At 39.7% G+C, this 19,437-nt stretch overlaps 1 protein-coding gene and 1 pseudogene across 4 annotated transcripts in view; both read left to right on the forward strand.

The window, feature by feature from the left end:
* ASH1L (ASH1 like histone lysine methyltransferase) overlaps positions 1-18,123 on the forward strand; it is a 136,602-nt gene extending 118,479 nt beyond the window's left edge. For all 3 annotated transcript variants that reach the window (XM_080649290.1, XM_080649292.1, XM_080649291.1), the window contains 13 exons: positions 366-523; positions 3,828-3,980; positions 6,343-6,397; positions 6,480-6,612; positions 8,097-8,345; positions 9,203-9,289; positions 10,404-10,494; positions 10,925-11,063; positions 11,188-11,360; positions 11,959-12,125; positions 14,120-14,160; positions 14,982-15,283; positions 15,630-18,123. In XM_080649290.1, the coding sequence (XP_080505416.1) occupies positions 366-523; positions 3,828-3,980; positions 6,343-6,397; positions 6,480-6,612; positions 8,097-8,345; positions 9,203-9,289; positions 10,404-10,494; positions 10,925-11,063; positions 11,188-11,360; positions 11,959-12,125; positions 14,120-14,160; positions 14,982-15,283; positions 15,630-15,721 (1,840 nt within the window). In that variant the 3' untranslated portion in view covers positions 15,722-18,123. The remainder of the gene's footprint in view (positions 1-365; positions 524-3,827; positions 3,981-6,342; positions 6,398-6,479; positions 6,613-8,096; positions 8,346-9,202; positions 9,290-10,403; positions 10,495-10,924; positions 11,064-11,187; positions 11,361-11,958; positions 12,126-14,119; positions 14,161-14,981; positions 15,284-15,629) is intronic.
* LOC308237649 (hepatoma-derived growth factor-related protein 3-like) lies at positions 1,665-2,403 on the forward strand (annotated as a pseudogene). The gene has a single exon. The product of its transcript is annotated as a hepatoma-derived growth factor-related protein 3-like (transcript).
* Positions 18,124-19,437: the final 1,314 nt, after the last annotated feature.

A 19,437-nucleotide genomic window follows, 5' to 3' on the forward strand; every position in this document is an offset into this window, starting at 1 on the left:
TATCTGTCAGTTCTCCTTCTCATAGCTAATCCTAAGCCTGTACTTTATCTGGACAACTTTCTTTAGAATTTGTACAAATACTCCATAAAGTTCTGCCTTCAAATCAGGTTGTTTCCATTGCCAAAATTTTTGTAGCCTTTAAGTCCTCAGGATTATCAGTAAATAATATAGGGAAATGTTATGTGAAAAAAATTTAGGATGCAAAACTGAATAATGTTTTCCCATATATAATTCTCTTTATAACGGCTGAATTCACTGATAAGTATTCATTTATAACATCTTAACAGTGGCTTACATAGAAAAGACATGTAATAAATGCTTATTGAATTAATGAATAAAAGGACTACTTTTTTCTTTCCTTGCAGGAACTTTGTATTAAAGCATCATGTGTTCTTGGTCCGAAACTGGGAGAAGATTCGGCAGAAACAGGAGGAAGTAAAGCACACCAGTGATAATATTCACTCAGCATCATTATATACCCGTTGGAATGGCATCTGCCGAGATGATGGGAACATCAAGTCTGGTAAGAACTGGAAAAGTTTCTGCTGATTCCAAAAGGTTATCTCAAAGTGATTATACTTGTTACTTTCAAACAGTCTATTCAAACATTCCTTTTAGCCTGTTCCAAAAAAGTTAAGATCCAAGCATATTAACACCAATCAACAATAACCTGTCCCTCCCAGCTCTCCACCTTCCTGTTTCTACTTTGGGAAATAGGAAGAAACCCCCTTCCACCGCCTCCCTGAAAGTCACTGGACATGAGATAGAGGTAGTGGGGTCCTTTGTCTTCTTTCCTACCTGGAAAATACCTTGCAGACAGGGTAAATAGTGATGACAGATGCAGAGGAAAATGACACCAGTGTTAATTTGAAGACTTTTTGTCCCCCCCCCCCCCCATTTAGATCAGCATTATATACACAAACCATCAGATTTCCTTTTTCTAACTTTCATGAGTGAATAATGTAATAGCACTCCTGATGCAGATTTATTATCCAGAGCAGATTCAAAGAAGAGAAATTGGCATGTCTAAATACTCTTTCTAACTGAAAATAGTGTTCAAAAGTTCATGCTCTTACTATTTTATTTCCCTCAGAAAGTACAGGCATTCTGCATTGTGCATGAGGGATATTGCTGAGCTAGGGACTAGATAGAAATTTGCCTAAAATCTTCTATTCTCTCAGTGATTTGATTGGCATAAATTCTCTAAGTTTACAATTCAATTAGTTCAAATCTTCTGGTAATAATAATAATTTCCTGAGTCTTTCATAGGTCAGGCACTGAGCTAGACACATTAAAAAGGTGTTTATTTCATCTGCATAATTACCTCATGAGGAAAATACTACCACTATTCCCATTTTACAGTTAAGAAACTGAGATACAGGGGGTTCCGGGGAGGAGGGAGGCCGGCAGCAGCGGCCGTGAGCGCGGGGCGGCCAGACCGTGATTTGCGGGCCGCTGCACCCCCCCTCCCCCGCCCCGCCCGGCGCCCACCCCGCCAGGCGCCCACCCCGCTGCCGGTCGCTGTTGCCCTTCGTCGGAGCGCCCCGCCGGAGACCTCGGGGAGCGCAGCGCGGTCCCTCCCAGGGTGAGGGTGCGGGGGAGGGGAGGTGGCCTGCCGGCGTCTTCGCCGCGACCAAGGACGTCCGGGAAGGGGAGCGGCCGAGATGGCGCGTCCGCGGCCCCGCGAGTACAAGGCTGGCGACCTGGTGTTCGCCAAGATGAAGGGCTACCCTCACTGGCCGGCGCGGATTGATGAATTCCCAGAGGGAGCGGTGAAACCTCCAGCAAACAAGTATCCTATCTTCTTTTTTGACACCCATGAAACTGCATTTCTTGTCCAAAAGACCTTTTTCCATATAAAGAATACAAAGACAAGTTTGGAAAGTCCAACAAACGGAAAGGATTTAATGAAGGATTGTGGGAAATAGAGAATAACCCCGGAGTAAAGTTCACCGGATACCAGGCAATTCAGCAACAGAGCTCTTCAGAAACTGAGGGGAAGGCGGCAACACCGCTGATGCGAGCAGCGAGGAAGAAGGGGATAGAGTCGAAGAAAATGGAAAAGGCAAAAGGAAGAATGAAAAAGCTGGCTCGAAACGGAAAAAGTCCTACACGTCAAAGAAATCCTCTAAGCAGTCCCGGAAGTCTCCGGGGGATGACGATGACAAGGACTGCCAAGAAGAGGAAAACAAAAGCAGCTCGGAGGGTGGAGACGCCGGCAATGACACGAGAAACAGCTTCAGACTTGCAGAAAACTAGCGAAGGGACCTAACCACCGTGGTGAACGCTGCGTATTTAAAGAAACCCCAGAAAGGTTGAGCGCTTGGTTGTCTCATGTTCTCGGATTTGCTACGAACCCACACGGTCCTTGTTGTCATTGACTGAACCCAGTTTGTATGTCCTTGATTCACATTCCTCTCTGTTTGTGTTTAGAGAAAGGGGGGAAAAAAGACATTTTAGCCTTTTTTAAAGTTACTGATACAATTTCTTATTACTTGGTTGCATGAAGTTGCCCTTAACCACTGAGGATTATCAAGATTTTTGCACAAATTTATACCTGTCTAGGATCCTTTTATCAAGGCAGCGATGTTCTGAAGCCTCCTGCCTTACTCTGCCTCCACCACACACTCGGTTCAATATAAATTTGCATTTTTTTTTAAATGACCACTCAAAATGATACGTATCTCCTCTGGGTGACAGGACCTGAAAAACAATTCCTAGATACGTAACGCTGGCATATGAAGATGAAATGAAAATGGTTCTTCATCCTTGAGGCCAGGTGTAAAGTTTAACCATATTGCAAGATATCTATTCCGTATTAGAAATAGCCCGTTGACAACTTCTACTTCTCCAGACTCATGTTGTTAGGTACACACACCCAGTTTCTGTATGTGAGGTCAATGCATCTTTTTGTGTTAACTCCAAAATAGAGGCAACACTTTCTTTCCCCCACTGCCAAGACAATTCAAGCGAGGCACTCGAGGTGGGAACTTGACATTTTAAAGCTGGACATCAGCAGCAGCCCTATGGAAAACCAGACAGAGCATCGACTTTTAAATACAAACTTTTTAAAGAACTTTTCTTTCAGGACTAGAATTAGAATAGTTACTCTCCATCCACACACCATCATTATGTGTACAATCTTGTTGCTATTGTGATCATAGAGAGTTTTATTTATTTTTATGCCAGCCTATATTGTGAGGACACATTTAGTCAGTTTGGGTTTCCTCAATCCTGTTATGCTTGTCTTTGAAATATATTTCACGTACTCGAGGTTTGTAGTTGAAAAGTTTTACTGTAAAAAAAGAAAAAAAATGTATTGTTTTTACAGAATAAATTTATTGGAATGTGTCCTGGGAGTAAGGTTTGAGGTTGTAAACCACTAAGTTGGTGTAACTTGGCTTCATAAATGTAATGTGAGGTATTGATGTAATTCACATATTAAAGGGAAGTTTGTTGACAGCAAAAAAAAAAAAAAAAAAAGAAAGAAAGAAACTGAGATACAGAGCGTTTAACTTGCCCAAGATCAAAATCTAATAAGTAGGGAGGACACAGTAAAAACACAGACTCATTTTGAAGCTCTGACTTTCAACTACTCCACTATGTAGCATTTGGCTACTAAAATAAGCTCCCTCTAACTTGCAGCATCTGTCTCTCTGGTAAACTTCATTGTTTTCTGATTTTCCTGTAAGGAGGAGAGAAAGAACTCTATGACTTCAACTAATCACTTCAACAAAAATTGAGCAAAGGGCAGAAAGTCATTGGGGAAGAGAAAGCCGCTTACAGCTCCTCTTTTCCTGAAGCTAATTTTCACTTTATTCTTCCAGACGTCTTCATGACCCAGTTCTCCGCCCTGCAGACAGCCCGATCTGTTCGAACAAGACGGCTGGCAGCTGCAGAGGAAAACATTGAAGTGGCTCGAGCAGCCCGCCTCGCCCAGATCTTCAAAGAGATCTGTGATGGTATCATCTCTTACAAAGGTGACCATATCCACCCCAAATTCATTCTTAGCTTTTTCTAAAAGTCATACCACTTTCCTCACTTGAAACATCCAAGACCAAGAACAAGTGACAATTTAGGATTAGGAAATTAGGAGGTATATTTAGCTTTTCCTTTTGTCAGAGTATAGAATTACAGGACTGATTATAGTCTTTGGGAATTGTTTTTAAATCCCTAGATCTTATAAGTCAATTTTTTTGTATTTATTAATTTACCATAGTACTATATTTAGAAATCACATTTTTTAGCTATGGCATAGAAGCAGGTCTCTGTCTTGGATAAAATTTTCCTGAATGAAGCAGTGAAATTTATAATAATCCATAATAATAAAAGCATAATATGCTAATTAGACCAGGCAGCCAAACGACCTTTCAGATGAAGCTGTGGCGGGGGCTGAGGCAGAGGTGGTTGGGGTGATCAGGCAGGCAGGCAGGCAAGAGGTTAGGAGCCAGCAGTCCTGGATTGCGAGAGGGATGTCCAACTTCCGGTGTAGGCCTGATCCCGCAGGGATCCCTTCGGGATTGGGCCTAAACCAGAAGTTGGACATCCTCCAAGGGATCCCAGATTGCGAGAGGGTGTAGGCCGGGCTGAGGGACACACACACACCCCTGTGCATGAATTTTGTGCACCGGGCCTCTAGTATTAATAAAAAAGTATTATGAACATATGGCATCAGTGGTTCTTAAGCTTTTTTGTTTTGACAGATATTTTTGAGAATCTCAGAAAAGCTATGCACGCTTTCCCTAGGAAAAATGCATGTACATAATTTTGTATATATTTTGGAGGGATTACAGGCCCTATGTTTTAAAAAAAGACCTAAAGTTGCAAAAAAATTACTTCAAGAGTTTTCAGCCCAGCTGGCGTGGCTCAGTGGTTGAGCGTCAATCTATGACCAGGAGGTCACAGTTCAAATCCTGGTCATGGCACATGCCCAGCTTGTGGGCTCAATCTTCAATGTGGGGCATGCAGGAGGCAGCCAATCAATGATTCTTTCTCATAATTGATATTTCTATCTCTCCCTCTCCATTCCTCTCTGAAATCAACAAAAATATTTTTTAAAGTGTTTTCATGCAAATATCTTTACCCTACCACATTTCTTTCAAGACACATCTTTTGGAAATGTGTTGGGGGTAAGGGTGGGGAAGGAGAGAGGTTTTAATTTTGGGTAGGTAGTTTGGTAATGTACATGACTTTTTATGACCAGAAAATTTGGAGATATTTAAAATAAAGGATTTTAACAAATAATTGCAGCTGTTACTATCAATTTTGGCTGGTCTTCTCTTCCCTAAATCCTGTTCCTGGCCTGTTTTGCTCAGTGGATAGAGCATTGGCCTGTGGGTTCGATTCTGGTCAAGGGCACATACCTTGGTTGCAGGCTCGATTCCTGGCCCTAGCAACCAATCAGTGTGTGTCTCTCACATCGATGTTTCTCTCTCTGTGTCTCTCCCCCTTCCTTCCACTCTTTCTAAAAATCAATTGAAAAATATTCTCAATTGAGGATAAACAAATAAATTCTGGAGATTTTTTTTCTCTTTTCTTTCTGTACTTTTCTTCGTATTTGAGTAGCTTTTTACAGTTTTGTTAACCTAAGATAATAGAGAAGGAAGGGGGACCAATCTGTCCTAAAATGTAAAGTTTTGTGGCACCTACACCCTTTCCGTTCCCAAAAGGTCACAGTCTGCATTTTCAACCAGCCCCATGTGGTCTAATGTGAAACTGTAGTACATCTAATGTCCACTACATTCTGAGTATGGAACAATAGGCTTTTTTCTATACTGTATATAGTAAGTTGCTAGAAAGGAAATAAGGTAGCAATGAGAAGTAGCCCCACCGCATGACTTCTGTTTTTATAATACAAAGTAACTATTATGAACAAAAGGATTCCAGAAAATATTTATAGTACTAAATTATCCATTATCTAGAATTTAATTGAATTCAAACCAACAGAGTAACATTAGTGAGAACTACAAGACATTTTTGAATGAGATGATCTTTGCTGTAATATAATTTATTGAGCTGAAATTTGCACTAAGCAGCCTACCTAAATAAGTTCCCATCTCTCATTCTTCATTGAAAATTTTTCTCATTACCCATCTAACATTGTGTTACATTTCAAGCATATATGCTATATCTTTTATATTCCAAGTAATTCTGAAAGTATCTTCTGATCCCGCCTTTACCCCCATTTCTAAAAAATATTTGCATTTGTCATAGCCCTCAAAAGGAACTTTGATATTTTTTCCTAACTGTTAATTTTGAGGATTCTACTTTTTCATTTACGAGTTAATACTTGTTTCCCTTGTATCATTTAGCCCTTCTACTAAACCTTGTATTCTTCTGCAGATTCTTCCCGACAAGCACTGGCAGCACCACTTTTGAACCTCCCCCCAAAGAAGAAGTAAGTTCACATAAGAGGGAATCATGTGAATTTTTTTTAACGTACCAAGTGTACCAGACTGACACCTGGCTCTATGTTCCAGGAATGCTGATTATTATGAGAAGATCTCTGATCCCCTAGATCTTTCTACCATAGAGAAGCAGATCCTCATTGGTTATTATAAAACAGTGGAGGCTTTTGATGCTGACATGCTCAAGGTCTTTCGGAATGCTGAGGTATTTCTCACTGACTTGAAACACGGATTTAAGAAGTTTGTTCTGAAGAACTATTCGGGGAATTTTAAGATTTTTACCCTCTTGTAGAACCTTCATATTTCTTGTTAAGAAAGGCAGTAATTTTTTTTTGAGTACCCTTAGGGTAAAGATTACATTGTACTAAATATTATAGAATCTTGTATTATAAAGACATTGATATGGCCCTGGCTGGTTTGGCTCAATGGATAGAGCGTCGGCCTGCGGACTGAAGGGTCCCGGGTTCGGTTCCAAGGGCATGTACCTTGGTTGCGGGCACATCCCCAGTAGGGGGTGTGCAGGAGGCAGCTGATCGATGTTTCTCTCTCATCAATGTTTCTAATTCTCTATCCCTCTCCCTTCCTCTCTGTAAAAATCAATAAAATATATTTTTTTTTTAAAAAAAAGACGTTGATATGACTAAAATAGAAGTTAAGTCATACTTGCAAAAAGCAGTTTTTATAAAAACCTAATTTAAGTATTAAACCTTTATATTTACATAATACAGACATTTTACTACATTTAAGTCATATCCACAGTTTCTTTCCTCAAAACAGTAAGTATATGTGAAATACACAGAAGTATTATAGGTAAATAGTTGTAAATGTATCTTAAGAATGGAATTGAGGGGTACTATGTGAATACGTTTTAGAATAGGTGAAGCTTCGGGGCTGGGTGAGGAGGTAAAGGGGAACGGAGGACATCTGTAATACTGTCAACAATTAAAAAAAACGACTAGGTGAAGCTTATTAGAGAAAATGTGATTTTGAACTGATTTAAAGGAGAGGATGGAATATACTGTATGGTACATAGAAAAGGAAATTATTCTGTGATTTTGAAATACCTTGTAGAGGTATTTGAAGGATAAAAGGCTACTAGATGATGTACTGCTATTTGTAATACTTTAAAACAATAAAATAAAAATTTAAAAAATAAAACATTTACACTTATTGAAATTTAAAAAAAAAGGCTACTAGATGAAGGAAGAATTGAGGTTGAAGACAAGAAATGAGAGAGAAAAACAGGCAAGTGGGAGAAAAATTAGGGCAATCCTGAATTATAACATGCTTTTTACTGAAACCCAGCTTTCATATATATTTAAAGCTTGTAGCTGTGTCTCTAATATCTGCAAGACAAAGGTAAACGAAGTACTTCTCCACAACATTATTCTTGTGACATTAATTCATATTTCATGGTCACTGTGTAGTGTATCAAGTGGACAGTAAGACCTGTGAAAGGAGTTGAATGACAGAGCAATAGAAAAAATGGAAAAATTACCATGCAGATTCTAATGTTAATTTATTTTAATTCAGTTTAAGTTGTTTTCAAATGCCTGGCACTATATTTGATGGTATTGAAAGTCTGTTAACCAAAATGGGAAGATAAAGAAAATCCTGCTACCTCTTCAAGTATAATTTTAAGCCATATTGAGAAGATCAAACATGATTGCTTTCTTCTGCTTTCTTCAGAAGTACTACGGGCGTAAATCCCCAATTGGAAGAGATGTTTGCCGCCTACGAAAGGCCTATTATAACGCTCGGCACGAGGCATCAGCCCAAATTGATGAGATTGTGGGAGAAACAGCAAGTGAGGCAGACAGCAGTGAGACCTCAGTCTCTGAAAAGGAGAATGGGCATGAGAAGGATGATGATGTTATCCGCTGTATCTGTGGCCTCTACAAGGACGAAGGCCTCATGATCCAGTGTGACAAGTGCATGGTGAGGGTCAGGAGGTGAAGCAGACACCTAGTCCCGATGAACATAGTGACCATACTCAAAGAAGCAGCTCATGCCTCTTTTGGCTTGGCTTGATGGCTTTTTATGAACTTTAACTTTGTCTTGGTTTCTGTTATCCCCCACTGTTCACCATATTGTCTTTCTCCTTTTTTATATCTGTCTCTTTCATTTTATCCTTCCCTTCTTTTCCTACCTCCCATTTTTTCTGCCCACTTCCCACTATACATGTTTTACATAATATGGATCAAGAAGAATTATGGTATTTAGGATAGTGCTTTACCTTGCAAAACATTAGAGGTACTACACTCTGTATAACATTAACACAGATGGAATGTAGTTTATAGAGCTCCTGACGAAGAAGTGAAGGCCCGGATTAGAACCTTAGTATCCCAATTTACTGAACTTGTTATCTTACATGGAAAAATGGAGCTATGAGTAACACATAGGATTGTTGGGAGAATATAATTAGATAAAGATAACTAAAAATATTTTGTAACTGTAAAGCCTTTCACAATAATTATATCATTGATATATGTTACTTAGTAATTAATAGTTTGGTACTGTGTTCATTCTCCCATTCTTTACCCATCTTCTCATTTTATTTGCCCAGATCTATATATTGTGAACCAATCTGTATACTTGTGTTCAGACAAGTCCTTACTCTTTTCCCCCTATTTTATCATTTATCTCTAATGTTTTACATACCCACTTACCCCTTAGTTCATTCCTGTTTTACTTTACCCTCTCCTATTTGTTAAATATTTTTATTCTTAGCACCCAGGACTTCTCTCAGTAAGTCTAAGACACCCCTGTCCCCCCATGCATTTTTTTTCCTACAGGTGTGGCAACACTGTGATTGCATGGGATTGAACTCAGATGTGGAGCACTACCTTTGTGAGCAGTGTGACCCAAGGCCTGTGGACAGAGTAAGCTGCCCTCTGATAAGACTCTGATCTAAAAGTAGGAGATGTAGTGTATGATATTTTATCAACCCTGCTCCTGACGTACTGCATTTCCTTTGATAAGTCACTCAACCTCTCTGGGCCTCAGTTTCTTACACTTTACATTGAGAGTAATAATTCTGCCCTTCCTTTCTTAGGAGTGGGATCAAAGGGAAAATAAAATACTTAGAAATATATGGAAGGAATGGTACTCTGTGAAACTATGGTGGGTTTTGTGTGTGTACATTTGTTTGTTTTTATTGATTTTTAGAGAGAGAGAGAAACATCAATGAGAGAAAAACATCGATAGGTTGCCTTTTGCACGCCCCCTACTGGGTTCGAGCCCGCAACTGGGGCATGTGCCCTGAGCCAGAATCGAACCTGGGATCTCTTAGTGCATGGGTCGATGCTCAACCACTGAGTCACACCAGCCAGGCAAAACTATGGTTTTTATCAACACTCAGCTATTTATAAAAGAAGCTTGTAAAGCCCAGAACTTGAGTACTCTAAATACCACTTACGTTAAGCAGTATTTAAATGAAAAAAGCACTGGACTCAGAGTCAGCAAAGGTTAGCCTTAGCCGCACACTCCAGGAGAGACTATAGATTAGATAATTTGCCCAAATTATTATATGGGCTTTTGATCTTAGCTCTGCCATATTTATGTCTGTGATTTTTTTTTTAACAGTGGTGCTGGTGGTATTTTGAGTAGACAGTTCTTTGTTGTGAGGGATGCATTGCAGAATCTTTGGCTTCCATGGCCCTTGGGCACTAAATACTATAGTAAACTCACCCAGTTGTTGTGACCAAGTTTCCCTTCACACATTTTCAAATGCTCTCTAGGTGGCACAGAGCAACCACACAATTAGTGCTTCATAGCTTATAGTTTGGGGTACTTAGCCTGTCTGTTTTATCTTCTACCTTCATTTTCCCAGTTGCTTTCATCTTTTATTATATATCTGTGATGTATTGAAATGACTAAACAGTAAGTTTTACTTGGTGGGGAATTCTTGGTTTTAGTATCTTCCTCTTGAATAGAGATCAGCAGGCTGGATGTAGTAGTCCCAGCCCTTATCCATTGGCTTTGTGCTCTTATCAGGAGGTACCCATGATCCCTCGGCCCCACTATGCCCAACCTGGATGTGTCTACTTCATCTGTTTGCTCCGAGATGACTTGCTTCTTCGTCAAGGTGCGTACACAGGAGCTGACCCTACTTGTCAAAGCAGACCTTTCTGAATAGTAGGAGGTGTCAGCTTGTCTGCATAATAGTCATTGTCTCCATATGACCATTAGTAGCAATATAATAAAGTTTTTATATCTTTCAGTCCTTAGGCTTACATGCACTTCCCCTCCACCAAATAAAACTAATGTGGTGAGAACAGGGTCTTATAAAGCTAATTATAAGACTAGGAAGGGCATGTAGGTTTCTAAAAGATGGAAGACCTCCCTCAGGTCATTCTCATAGTCTAGAGTTGATTATCACCATTAGATTACTGGTTGAATTTTTTGTTTTAGATTTTAACTTCTTTCTATGTAGACCTGGGGCCAGACCAATGGATGCCTAACAGAATTGAAGCAGGAATGATTTTAACCTTCTCCTGTGTTCTCTGCCTTCCTAGGTGACTGTGTATATCTGATGAGGGATAGTCGGCGCACGCCTGATGGCCACCCTGTCCGTCAGTCCTATCGACTGTTATCTCACATTAACAGAGATAAACTTGACATCTTCCGAATTGAGAAGCTTTGGAAGAATGAAAAGTATGTGTTGAGGACTTAAGGACTTACTCTTTTCTTCCAGCTCTTCCCTATCTGCACAGAGCTGAATAAGCACTAAGATCTTGCTAACCAGCTAAACCTCTCCCTTCTCTTTATCTTTTTTTAGAGAGGAACGGTTTGCCTTTGGCCACCATTACTTCCGTCCCCATGAAACCCACCATTCTCCGTCCCGTCGGTTCTATCACAATGAGCTATTCCGAGTGCCGCTCTATGAGATCATTCCCTTGGAGGCTGTAGTGGGGACCTGCTGTGTGCTGGACCTTTATACATATTGTAAAGGTAAGTGATCTGGGCAACTTAAGAAATGACCTCCTATCCCCTAGTCATTGAGCTAAAATTGCCTGTTGCATTTTTATTGTCTCTGTTTCGTAAAAGATTGTCCAAGGCTAGTCAGAGAGCTATACTGTATTATTTTATTTCTTTTACCTAGTGCTTGGTACTGAATAATGTTAATTCTCTCTTTTTTATAATTTTATCTGTAATACTGTATAGTTAGCACTCTGTTAGTATTTGTGGGATAAAGTGTTCATTTCCAAATGTGCTTTCCTTATTTATACTGCCTTTCTTTTCCCATAACTTCCCCATATTCTGCTCTGTTTTTCCTCTAAATCTTTCTTCAAAAATCCCTGCAGCACTTTATCTACATTTCTGGTTTCTTTCCATCCTATATTATCCCCAACTTGCTATACCCTTTTTCCTTTTTTGTTGCTAGTGTCTAAGAATTCTCCTTTCTCCTGCAGTCACCAAGTGCTTAGTAATAGCTGCAATGTTTCCTTCTTAAAGAATCTGACTGCTCTCCCAGTGGTGTGGGGTAGTCTCTGGGCAGCTCGGGTGGAGAAGGGAAAATAGGCTTATTTAACAGTGTTTGGACCCATAGGAAGACCCAAAGGAGTGAAGGAGCAAGATGTGTACATCTGTGATTATCGGCTTGACAAGTCAGCACACCTGTTTTACAAGATCCACCGGAACCGCTATCCTGTCTGCACCAAACCCTATGCCTTTGATCACTTCCCCAAGAAGCTCACTCCCAAAAGAGATTTCTCTGTAAGTCTCCTTTCTCTCCTAATTGTACATGTCAGGACAATGTAGTTCATACATGGAATTCACAGAGTAAGAATTTTCAAGTGGCATCCTGTTTCCATCCCAAACTCTGGAAATCTTTATTTCTGTTTGGGATGTTTGAGCAGCATAAATGCATTTATTCTGCATTTCCTGGCATGAGCTGTGTCTCAGGAAATTTTTTATTTCCTGACTAAACTTTAGTTGGTTTTTTCTCTCTCACCTCTTTAATCTTTGCCCTTGAGCCCCATATTGTAGTTTTTTGTTTTGTTTTTCACACCCATAATTTTAAGAAGCAGGTAGAATCAAGAACCCTGAGAAGCCTTTTGTGAAAATTATTCAGTGTTTTTTCTTTTTGTCCCTGTATTTAAAATGTAAGGCATCATTATATAAAAATTTTAAAGTACAAGGCATTCAGAAGAAAAAGTATAAGCCCTGGCCAATAGCTCAGTTGGTTACAGGGTCATCCCAGTACCCTGAGGTTGCCAGTTCAATCTCCGGTCAGGGCACATACAAGAAACAACCAATGATGCAGGCTCCTCCCCAGCCTGGGCCTTAGTCAGGGCTCGTGCAGGAGGCAACCAATCAATGTGTTGTCTGTCTTTCCCTCTCTCTTCCACTCTCCGTAAAAATCAGTGGAAAAATATCCTGGAGTGAGGAGTAACAAAAAAAAAGAAAAAGAAGAAGCAACCGATGAATGCGTAGATAAGTGGAACAACAAATCTCTGACCCTCCCTTTCTTTCTTCCTCTCTCTTTCTTTTCTTCTCCCTCTCTTTCTCTCCCTACCTTTCTGTCTCTAAAATCAATCAATAAATTTTAAAAATATATACAGCCATGCACTATATAACTATGGTGGTCCCATAGATTATAATGGAGCGAAAAATTTCTGTCACCTAATGACACTGGAGCATCATAGCTCAATGCATTGCTCAGGTGTTTGTGATGATGCTGGTGTAAACAAACCTACTGTGCTGCCATTCATATAAAAGTATAGCACATACAATTGTATACAGTACATAATACTACTTGATAATGATAAATGACTGTTACTGATTTATGTGTTTACTGCACTTCTATAGTTATTTTAAAGTGTACTACTTCTGTAAACAGTATCCCTGTTACACCAGCAGCAGCCTCACACATCTCATGTTTACATTTTTTTATTGCATCATTTTCTCATGCTTGATTTAAACTTTGTGTCATTTTATAAGCTTGGTATAGCCTAAGTGTAAAGTGCAGTGTTTATAAAACAATAGTTTACAGTAATGTTCTAGGCCTTCACATTCACTCCCCACTCAGTTACTAACTCACCCAGAGCATCTGCCAGTCCTGCAGCCTCTATTCATTGTAAGTACACTATACAGGTGTACCATTTTTTAATATTTTATAAATTGTTGTGAACATACTCCTCTGATTATTTTATGCCATTCATCATTCCGTAAAGATTTTGGTCACCCATTCATCTATTTGCTATAATGAAACCCTGGATTAACTCTTCTCATCCTGTCTTCCTGTAAATGAGCCTGTCAAAATTCATAGCTATCATCCTGGAATGCTTAGAAATAATCTAACCAGAAAGCAAACATTTATGTCCCTGTTTTTCCCATTATTATTTTCAGATTTCTCTAAACAGTATTTATTTTATATTCTTTCTCCCACCACCAAGCCCTGCCTCTCATCTAGATTTCTCTGGTCCTACTTGCTCAGTCAGCAGCTCACTGATTAGCTTTGAAACCCCAACCTTAACTACTTAAAAGTTGGGATGGGGCAAAAAGAACTATGAGCCTACTGGCCTACAGATTAATAGAAGTACTGAACTTCTGACTTTAAAACATAGTCACTCGGCTTGTAAGGGCTTCAGCCCTATTTTTTTCTTTCTTTACCTCCCCACCTCTCTATCCTGAGTTAGCCCCAGATCATATGATCCAGCTTTGTCAGTTTCTACTGTACACTCACTGCTTCCTTTTCTTCTCTGCAGCCTCATTATGTCCCAGACAACTACAAGAGGAACGGAGGGCGGTGAGTCCCATGGGGATGTGAAGAGCCTAAGGGGTTTACCAACAACCCCTAAGACTGGGGATTCTCTGACAGAGTAGCCCAATGTTGTGCCAACAGTAAGGGCAGAGAGGGAGATTTTGCAAGGATTACAGATAGAGAAGAAGAGAATTTGGAACAGAACTCCATAAAAAGTCTCTTTTTTAGATTTCTGCAAGCTTTGCCCATTACTCCAAAGTTGATCAACTATTAAGACCTTTGTCAAGGCACAGTTTTAGCTGAGCAGTTTGAGTTTGTAATTTTTATTTATGTTTGCTTTGTATATAGTGGGTATTCTTGGAAAAAGAGCACAAAAGTCTTGTCTTCTTTTTCTGTTGAATGGTGGCATAACAACTGCTTTACCTACTTCAGTAGCTTACCATAAGGGAAAAAATATTGAATAATAGATATGAAAAGAGATTTAGGAAAAGTAAAAACTTCATTTAAATACTTACTGTAGTTGGACTACAAAGTTGTACCATACTTCTCTGTACTCATGAAGCATTCAGAACTAGCTAAGCAATTTAACCAACTCTGGTATATTTTATGAATTTGTTGGATTTCTGAAAGAAAGAAGAAAAATTGAACTTTACAAATAGAAATTAAGTTTCAGGGAAAAGTAATGGTTTGTTCAAATAATAATAAAGTGAAGACCAGAGCCAAGTTCCTTACCTATTGAGCCAAGGCTGTTAACAGCTAGGCTTCAGGGTCTCAAGCCACCCTGAGGTCTCTTCCCTTCATGCCCCATCCAACCCCAAGTACCCTTCTCAGCCTTACTCTAATAAGTTCACATATCCTTCTGGCAGATCATCCTGGAAGTCTGAGCGCTCAAAGCCACCCCTAAAAGACTTGGGCCAGGAGGACGATGCTCTGCCCTTGATTGAAGAGGTTCTGGCCAGTCAGGAGCAAGCAGCCAACGAGATGCCTAGCCTGGAGGAGCCAGAACAGGAAGGGGCCACTGCCGAAGTCAGTGAGGGCGGGAAAAAAACAGAAGAAAGTAGTCAAGAAGCTCAATCAGCCTGTACCCCTGAGGAACGACGGCATAACCAGCGGGAACGACTCAACCAGATCTTGCTCAATCTCCTTGACAAAATCCCTGGAAAAAATGGTAAGAAGAATCAGGCTAATACGTAGGATTTAAGGTAAATAGAAAACTAGGGAGATGGAATGAAAAAGAACAACTTCTAATTACTGGTCCAGAATAGAATGTATTCTAAGAAAATGGTATAGTTCTTTAATGGGCCTGCTTTTAGTTATATATTGGGAATGAAACTGGGAGGTAAGAAGCTCTGCTTCCTAGAGACCAGCTTTTATACCGAGCTGGAGGAAGGCCTAAATTGCTTATAGGTCAGAAAAGCAAACATTGAAGTCCTCTGATCTGAGAACTCAGATCTGGAGTAAGGAGTAGGCCTAGGCCCGTGGTATTTGATCAGCCTCCTTGGTTCTGTTTTCAGCCATCGATGTGACATACTTGCTGGAGGAAGGATCAGGCAGGAAACTGCGAAGGCGTACGCTGTTTATCCCAGAAAACAGCTTTCGAAAGTGAACCTCAAAAGAATGAGAACCTCAAGCATCTGAGATCCAGTGGAGCTAACAGTCCTGCCTCCTGTTCTCTGAGTGTAGACAGGAGTGGGAAGGGTCCATCCAGCAAGGGGAATGGGGCCATGACGTTAACATTAGGTACTTAATAAACCTTGGAGCTAGTAGAGAGGAAGAGGAAGGGGATCTGTCTAACCAGTTCAATTTAACTTGTTTTCCTCTCCATTGCTTCATCCAGAAGGTTAATAATAATGTAGGGAGGAAGGCAGAGCACATTGAGGATGACCAAAACTTTTTGGTACTTTATAACACTTGCCCCTCTCCCAGCTTGGGTTTTTCTGTCATGCTCTGATTCCACAAGCACTGCTAAGAAGCTGCTTCCTATACCCAGGTATAACTCAGAATCCAAAGGGGTAGGGCCAGGAACCCCACCACCTACCCCATCTGCTTTCTGTAGGCTCCAAGAGCTCTCCCAGAGACCTGAGACAGAAACAGTAGCTGGAGCCTCTTTCCAGATCCCCGATTAGGAAAGTTTCTCCTTTCTTGCCCAACGATGTCAAAGTAAAACATGAGCTGATAACTCAAAGCACTTGTAACTGCTGCTCCTCTCCCTACCTCTACTACCCAAAATAGAACCATGGAATAGGGAAGGCCCCCATGGGGTCAGAGGGCACAGTACTTATAATTACCTTTGTTTTAACCTGCCGAACATATTTTTTTCTAACGAGGCCAGGCCTCCCCCAGCACATGTACAGTTTATGCACTGTGGTTTGTGTGTGTCTGCTGTGCTGTGCGAATGAAGATTCATTTCAAAATAAAATCATTTTAAAACCTATATAAAAATGAACTCTAACCCCCACCAAACAAAAATCACTACATAAACTGTTGAACAGTATTCACCTATCAGAGTATTTGTTGTGAGTGTAGATTATCAATTCAGAACGCTACTCTTGTTTTCTTAATTGTACAGTTTTCAATTTTTATCTCTTAAAGAGACAATGTGTTCTCCCTACCCCTAGTTCCATCTTTCCTCCACCCTCCTGATCATCAGGAGGGATATCCAGGGTGTTTCCTTCCTTCCCATTCTCTGGGCCAGAAGTTACCAGACAATAATGTCTCTTTAAAAATAAAATTTAAAAAGCTTTGCTTTGTTGTCTTCTCAGACATACATATGCATATAAGTTTTAGATGTTCTTATAAGAGAAAAGATGTTTTTTAAATGTGCCAAGTTGTATGTGTACATATATATGTATGTGTGTGTGTATATATATACATATATGTGTGTGTGTGTGTATATACGTGTGTGTGTGTGTGTGTGTATATATATATATATATGCTGCGTGATTAGCAAGCAATACAATAGTAAACCAGTCCCCATTACTTTTTTCTAATATTGGACCAATGCTGTCCTAATTGTACATTTTCCCTTATGATGACGACACTCTGACTTGTTTAGGTAGAAACATTGACCACCTTCCATTCCATTGAATCTTTTTTCCTTTTTCTTCTTTCTGTGTCAATCTTGAGGAATAAACAAAAGAGACCGGGGATGCCAAAGATCCCCTTGAGCAGAGAAAAAGCAGAATAAATATTTTATTAAAGAAAAAAGAGAATTAAGAAAATAATTTGGAGTATTTTCTTACTGTAGAGAAGCACTGTACATTACTGAGAGACCTGGGTATAAGATACTCATGTGTGGAGCTGGAAAAATCGCATGTCCAAGCCCATTTGAGTGGTTTCTTTTTTGGTTTTCATTTCAGGGAGCCGGGGAGGGGGTGGGGGGAGGTGGGGATAGGGGCACTTTGGGAGTCTCCTTTTAGTCAAAAGCAGGAAAGTTACAAGAAAGAGTTTAAAATTCAATATTTCCTTTAATATAGTGTTAAACACTAAAATTTTAAAAAAGACAAAAAAAGAAAAATCTTTGTAATATGTGTGAACAGAAGCAAAAGACACTACGCTCTGTCATTTTATCTTTCTTTTGTTGAAAGACTAAAAACTGAAATGTTTTTTAGACAATCAAATGTTAGGTAAGTGCAAAAACTTGTTTTTTCTTACTTGTGTAGAGATTAATGCCTTTTTTTATTTTTCAGTTATTTTATAATAACAAAATAAAAAGATCCCCCTAGCTGCCAGGCGGGTTTTGGTGTTTGAAATGCGGGGCAAAGCACTACATCACTGCAAATAGATACAGTTAGTCTGCATGTCTGTAGGCTGTGTGATTGCGGAAAATATAAATGCTGCTAATATATTTCCTTTTTACAAAAGCATATCTAAATAGATGATTGTTTTGATGTTAATCTTTGTAAATTATGTATTACCAATTTTAACATTGGATGTAATTGCATAAAAAGCTTGCATCTCAAATCCTTAAAAGTCTAGTATTAAATGGAAAAAACTTTTCCTAACTACAGAGTGGTGAGCTTGCTATTTTTTCTCTTTTCTACCCTCCATTTATCTTCCAGGATCTTCTCCATCCTGTTTCCAAAGAGATCTTTTTAAAACCATATCATCAGGCCCTGGCTAACTGGGCTGCTCAGTTGGTTGGAGCATTGTCCTGTACACCAAAAAGGTTGAGGGTTCAATTCCCAGTAAGGACACATATCTTAGGTTGCGAGTTCAATCCCTGGTCAGGGCGTGTACAGGAGGCAGCTGATCTCTCTCTCTCTCTCTTTCTCTCTCTCTCTCTCTCTCTCTCTCTCTCTCTCTCTCTCTCTCTCTCTGAAACTTTAGAAATCATGCCCCCCCCCCAAAAAAAAAAATCAAAGTGGTCTTCCATATCTACTGTTTTATAACTTCAAACATTATAAAAATAAAACTTCTTTTGCAGTGGTAACTCAAGTACTCCTAATATAACTAGGAATCCCCAGAGGCTCTCAGAATCTAGTTGGTGAAACATCACCCTAGAAAACATCTGAAATGCAAACTGAGGTCAAAATTGAGAGGACAGCTAAACACAAATGCAAATTTAAAGCAAGGAGCAGATGAATATGAATTGGCCAGGAATGGAGTTTAAGAATAAGTCTTCAAAAATGACAAAAATATGAGACACTTGAGGCTATTCAAAGCCTGCTCCCGAGTACTTACAAAGTTTTGACCTGTTTTTATCTCCCCTCTCCTATTACTACCTGCCCATTGTCCTCTACAACCAAGTTCTCCAAGACAGAGAAAAACTTCCAGATATCTTTCCCCTGTATTTCACTTCATAGTTTTCACCTTCCCCCTAACTTTTCTATTCAGTCATTTATAATGATTCCCTACCCCATCCTCAAGGTTCCAGAGCACCTTAACTATTCTCATTTCACAAGACCAAAACTCATTAACTCCTAACAAAGTTATAAATGTCAAGTTATTGTGCTTTCTGAAATTGTATTACCACAGAATGGTAATGTTAAATAGAAAAAAATCTGTCACTTTTTGCAACCCTTTAATCCTTCATCACCTCAGATACAAATCTAACGAGTATATTTTCAAGGGTTATGTCTTCCCCATTCTCCCATTATTTACGAAGGCTCCTACCTATCAGTCTCACAAAACAAAGCAATGAAGTCTCAGACTAGAGAGGCACTTCTGAGATTCAGGCACAGTTGAGGGGCACTTTTCATTCCTCAGGAAACAGTAAGAACTGAACCTGGGCTTGGAAGGAAGCATCTCCCTTGAGCTTCCTATAAGAGGGCCTCCCACAGCCTAGGTCCTCAAACCCACAGTGACACACACACACACACA

This window comes from Plecotus auritus (assembly GCF_963455305.1).
Source record: "Plecotus auritus genome assembly, chromosome: 12".
Classification (NCBI taxonomy): domain Eukaryota; kingdom Metazoa; phylum Chordata; class Mammalia; order Chiroptera; family Vespertilionidae; genus Plecotus; species Plecotus auritus.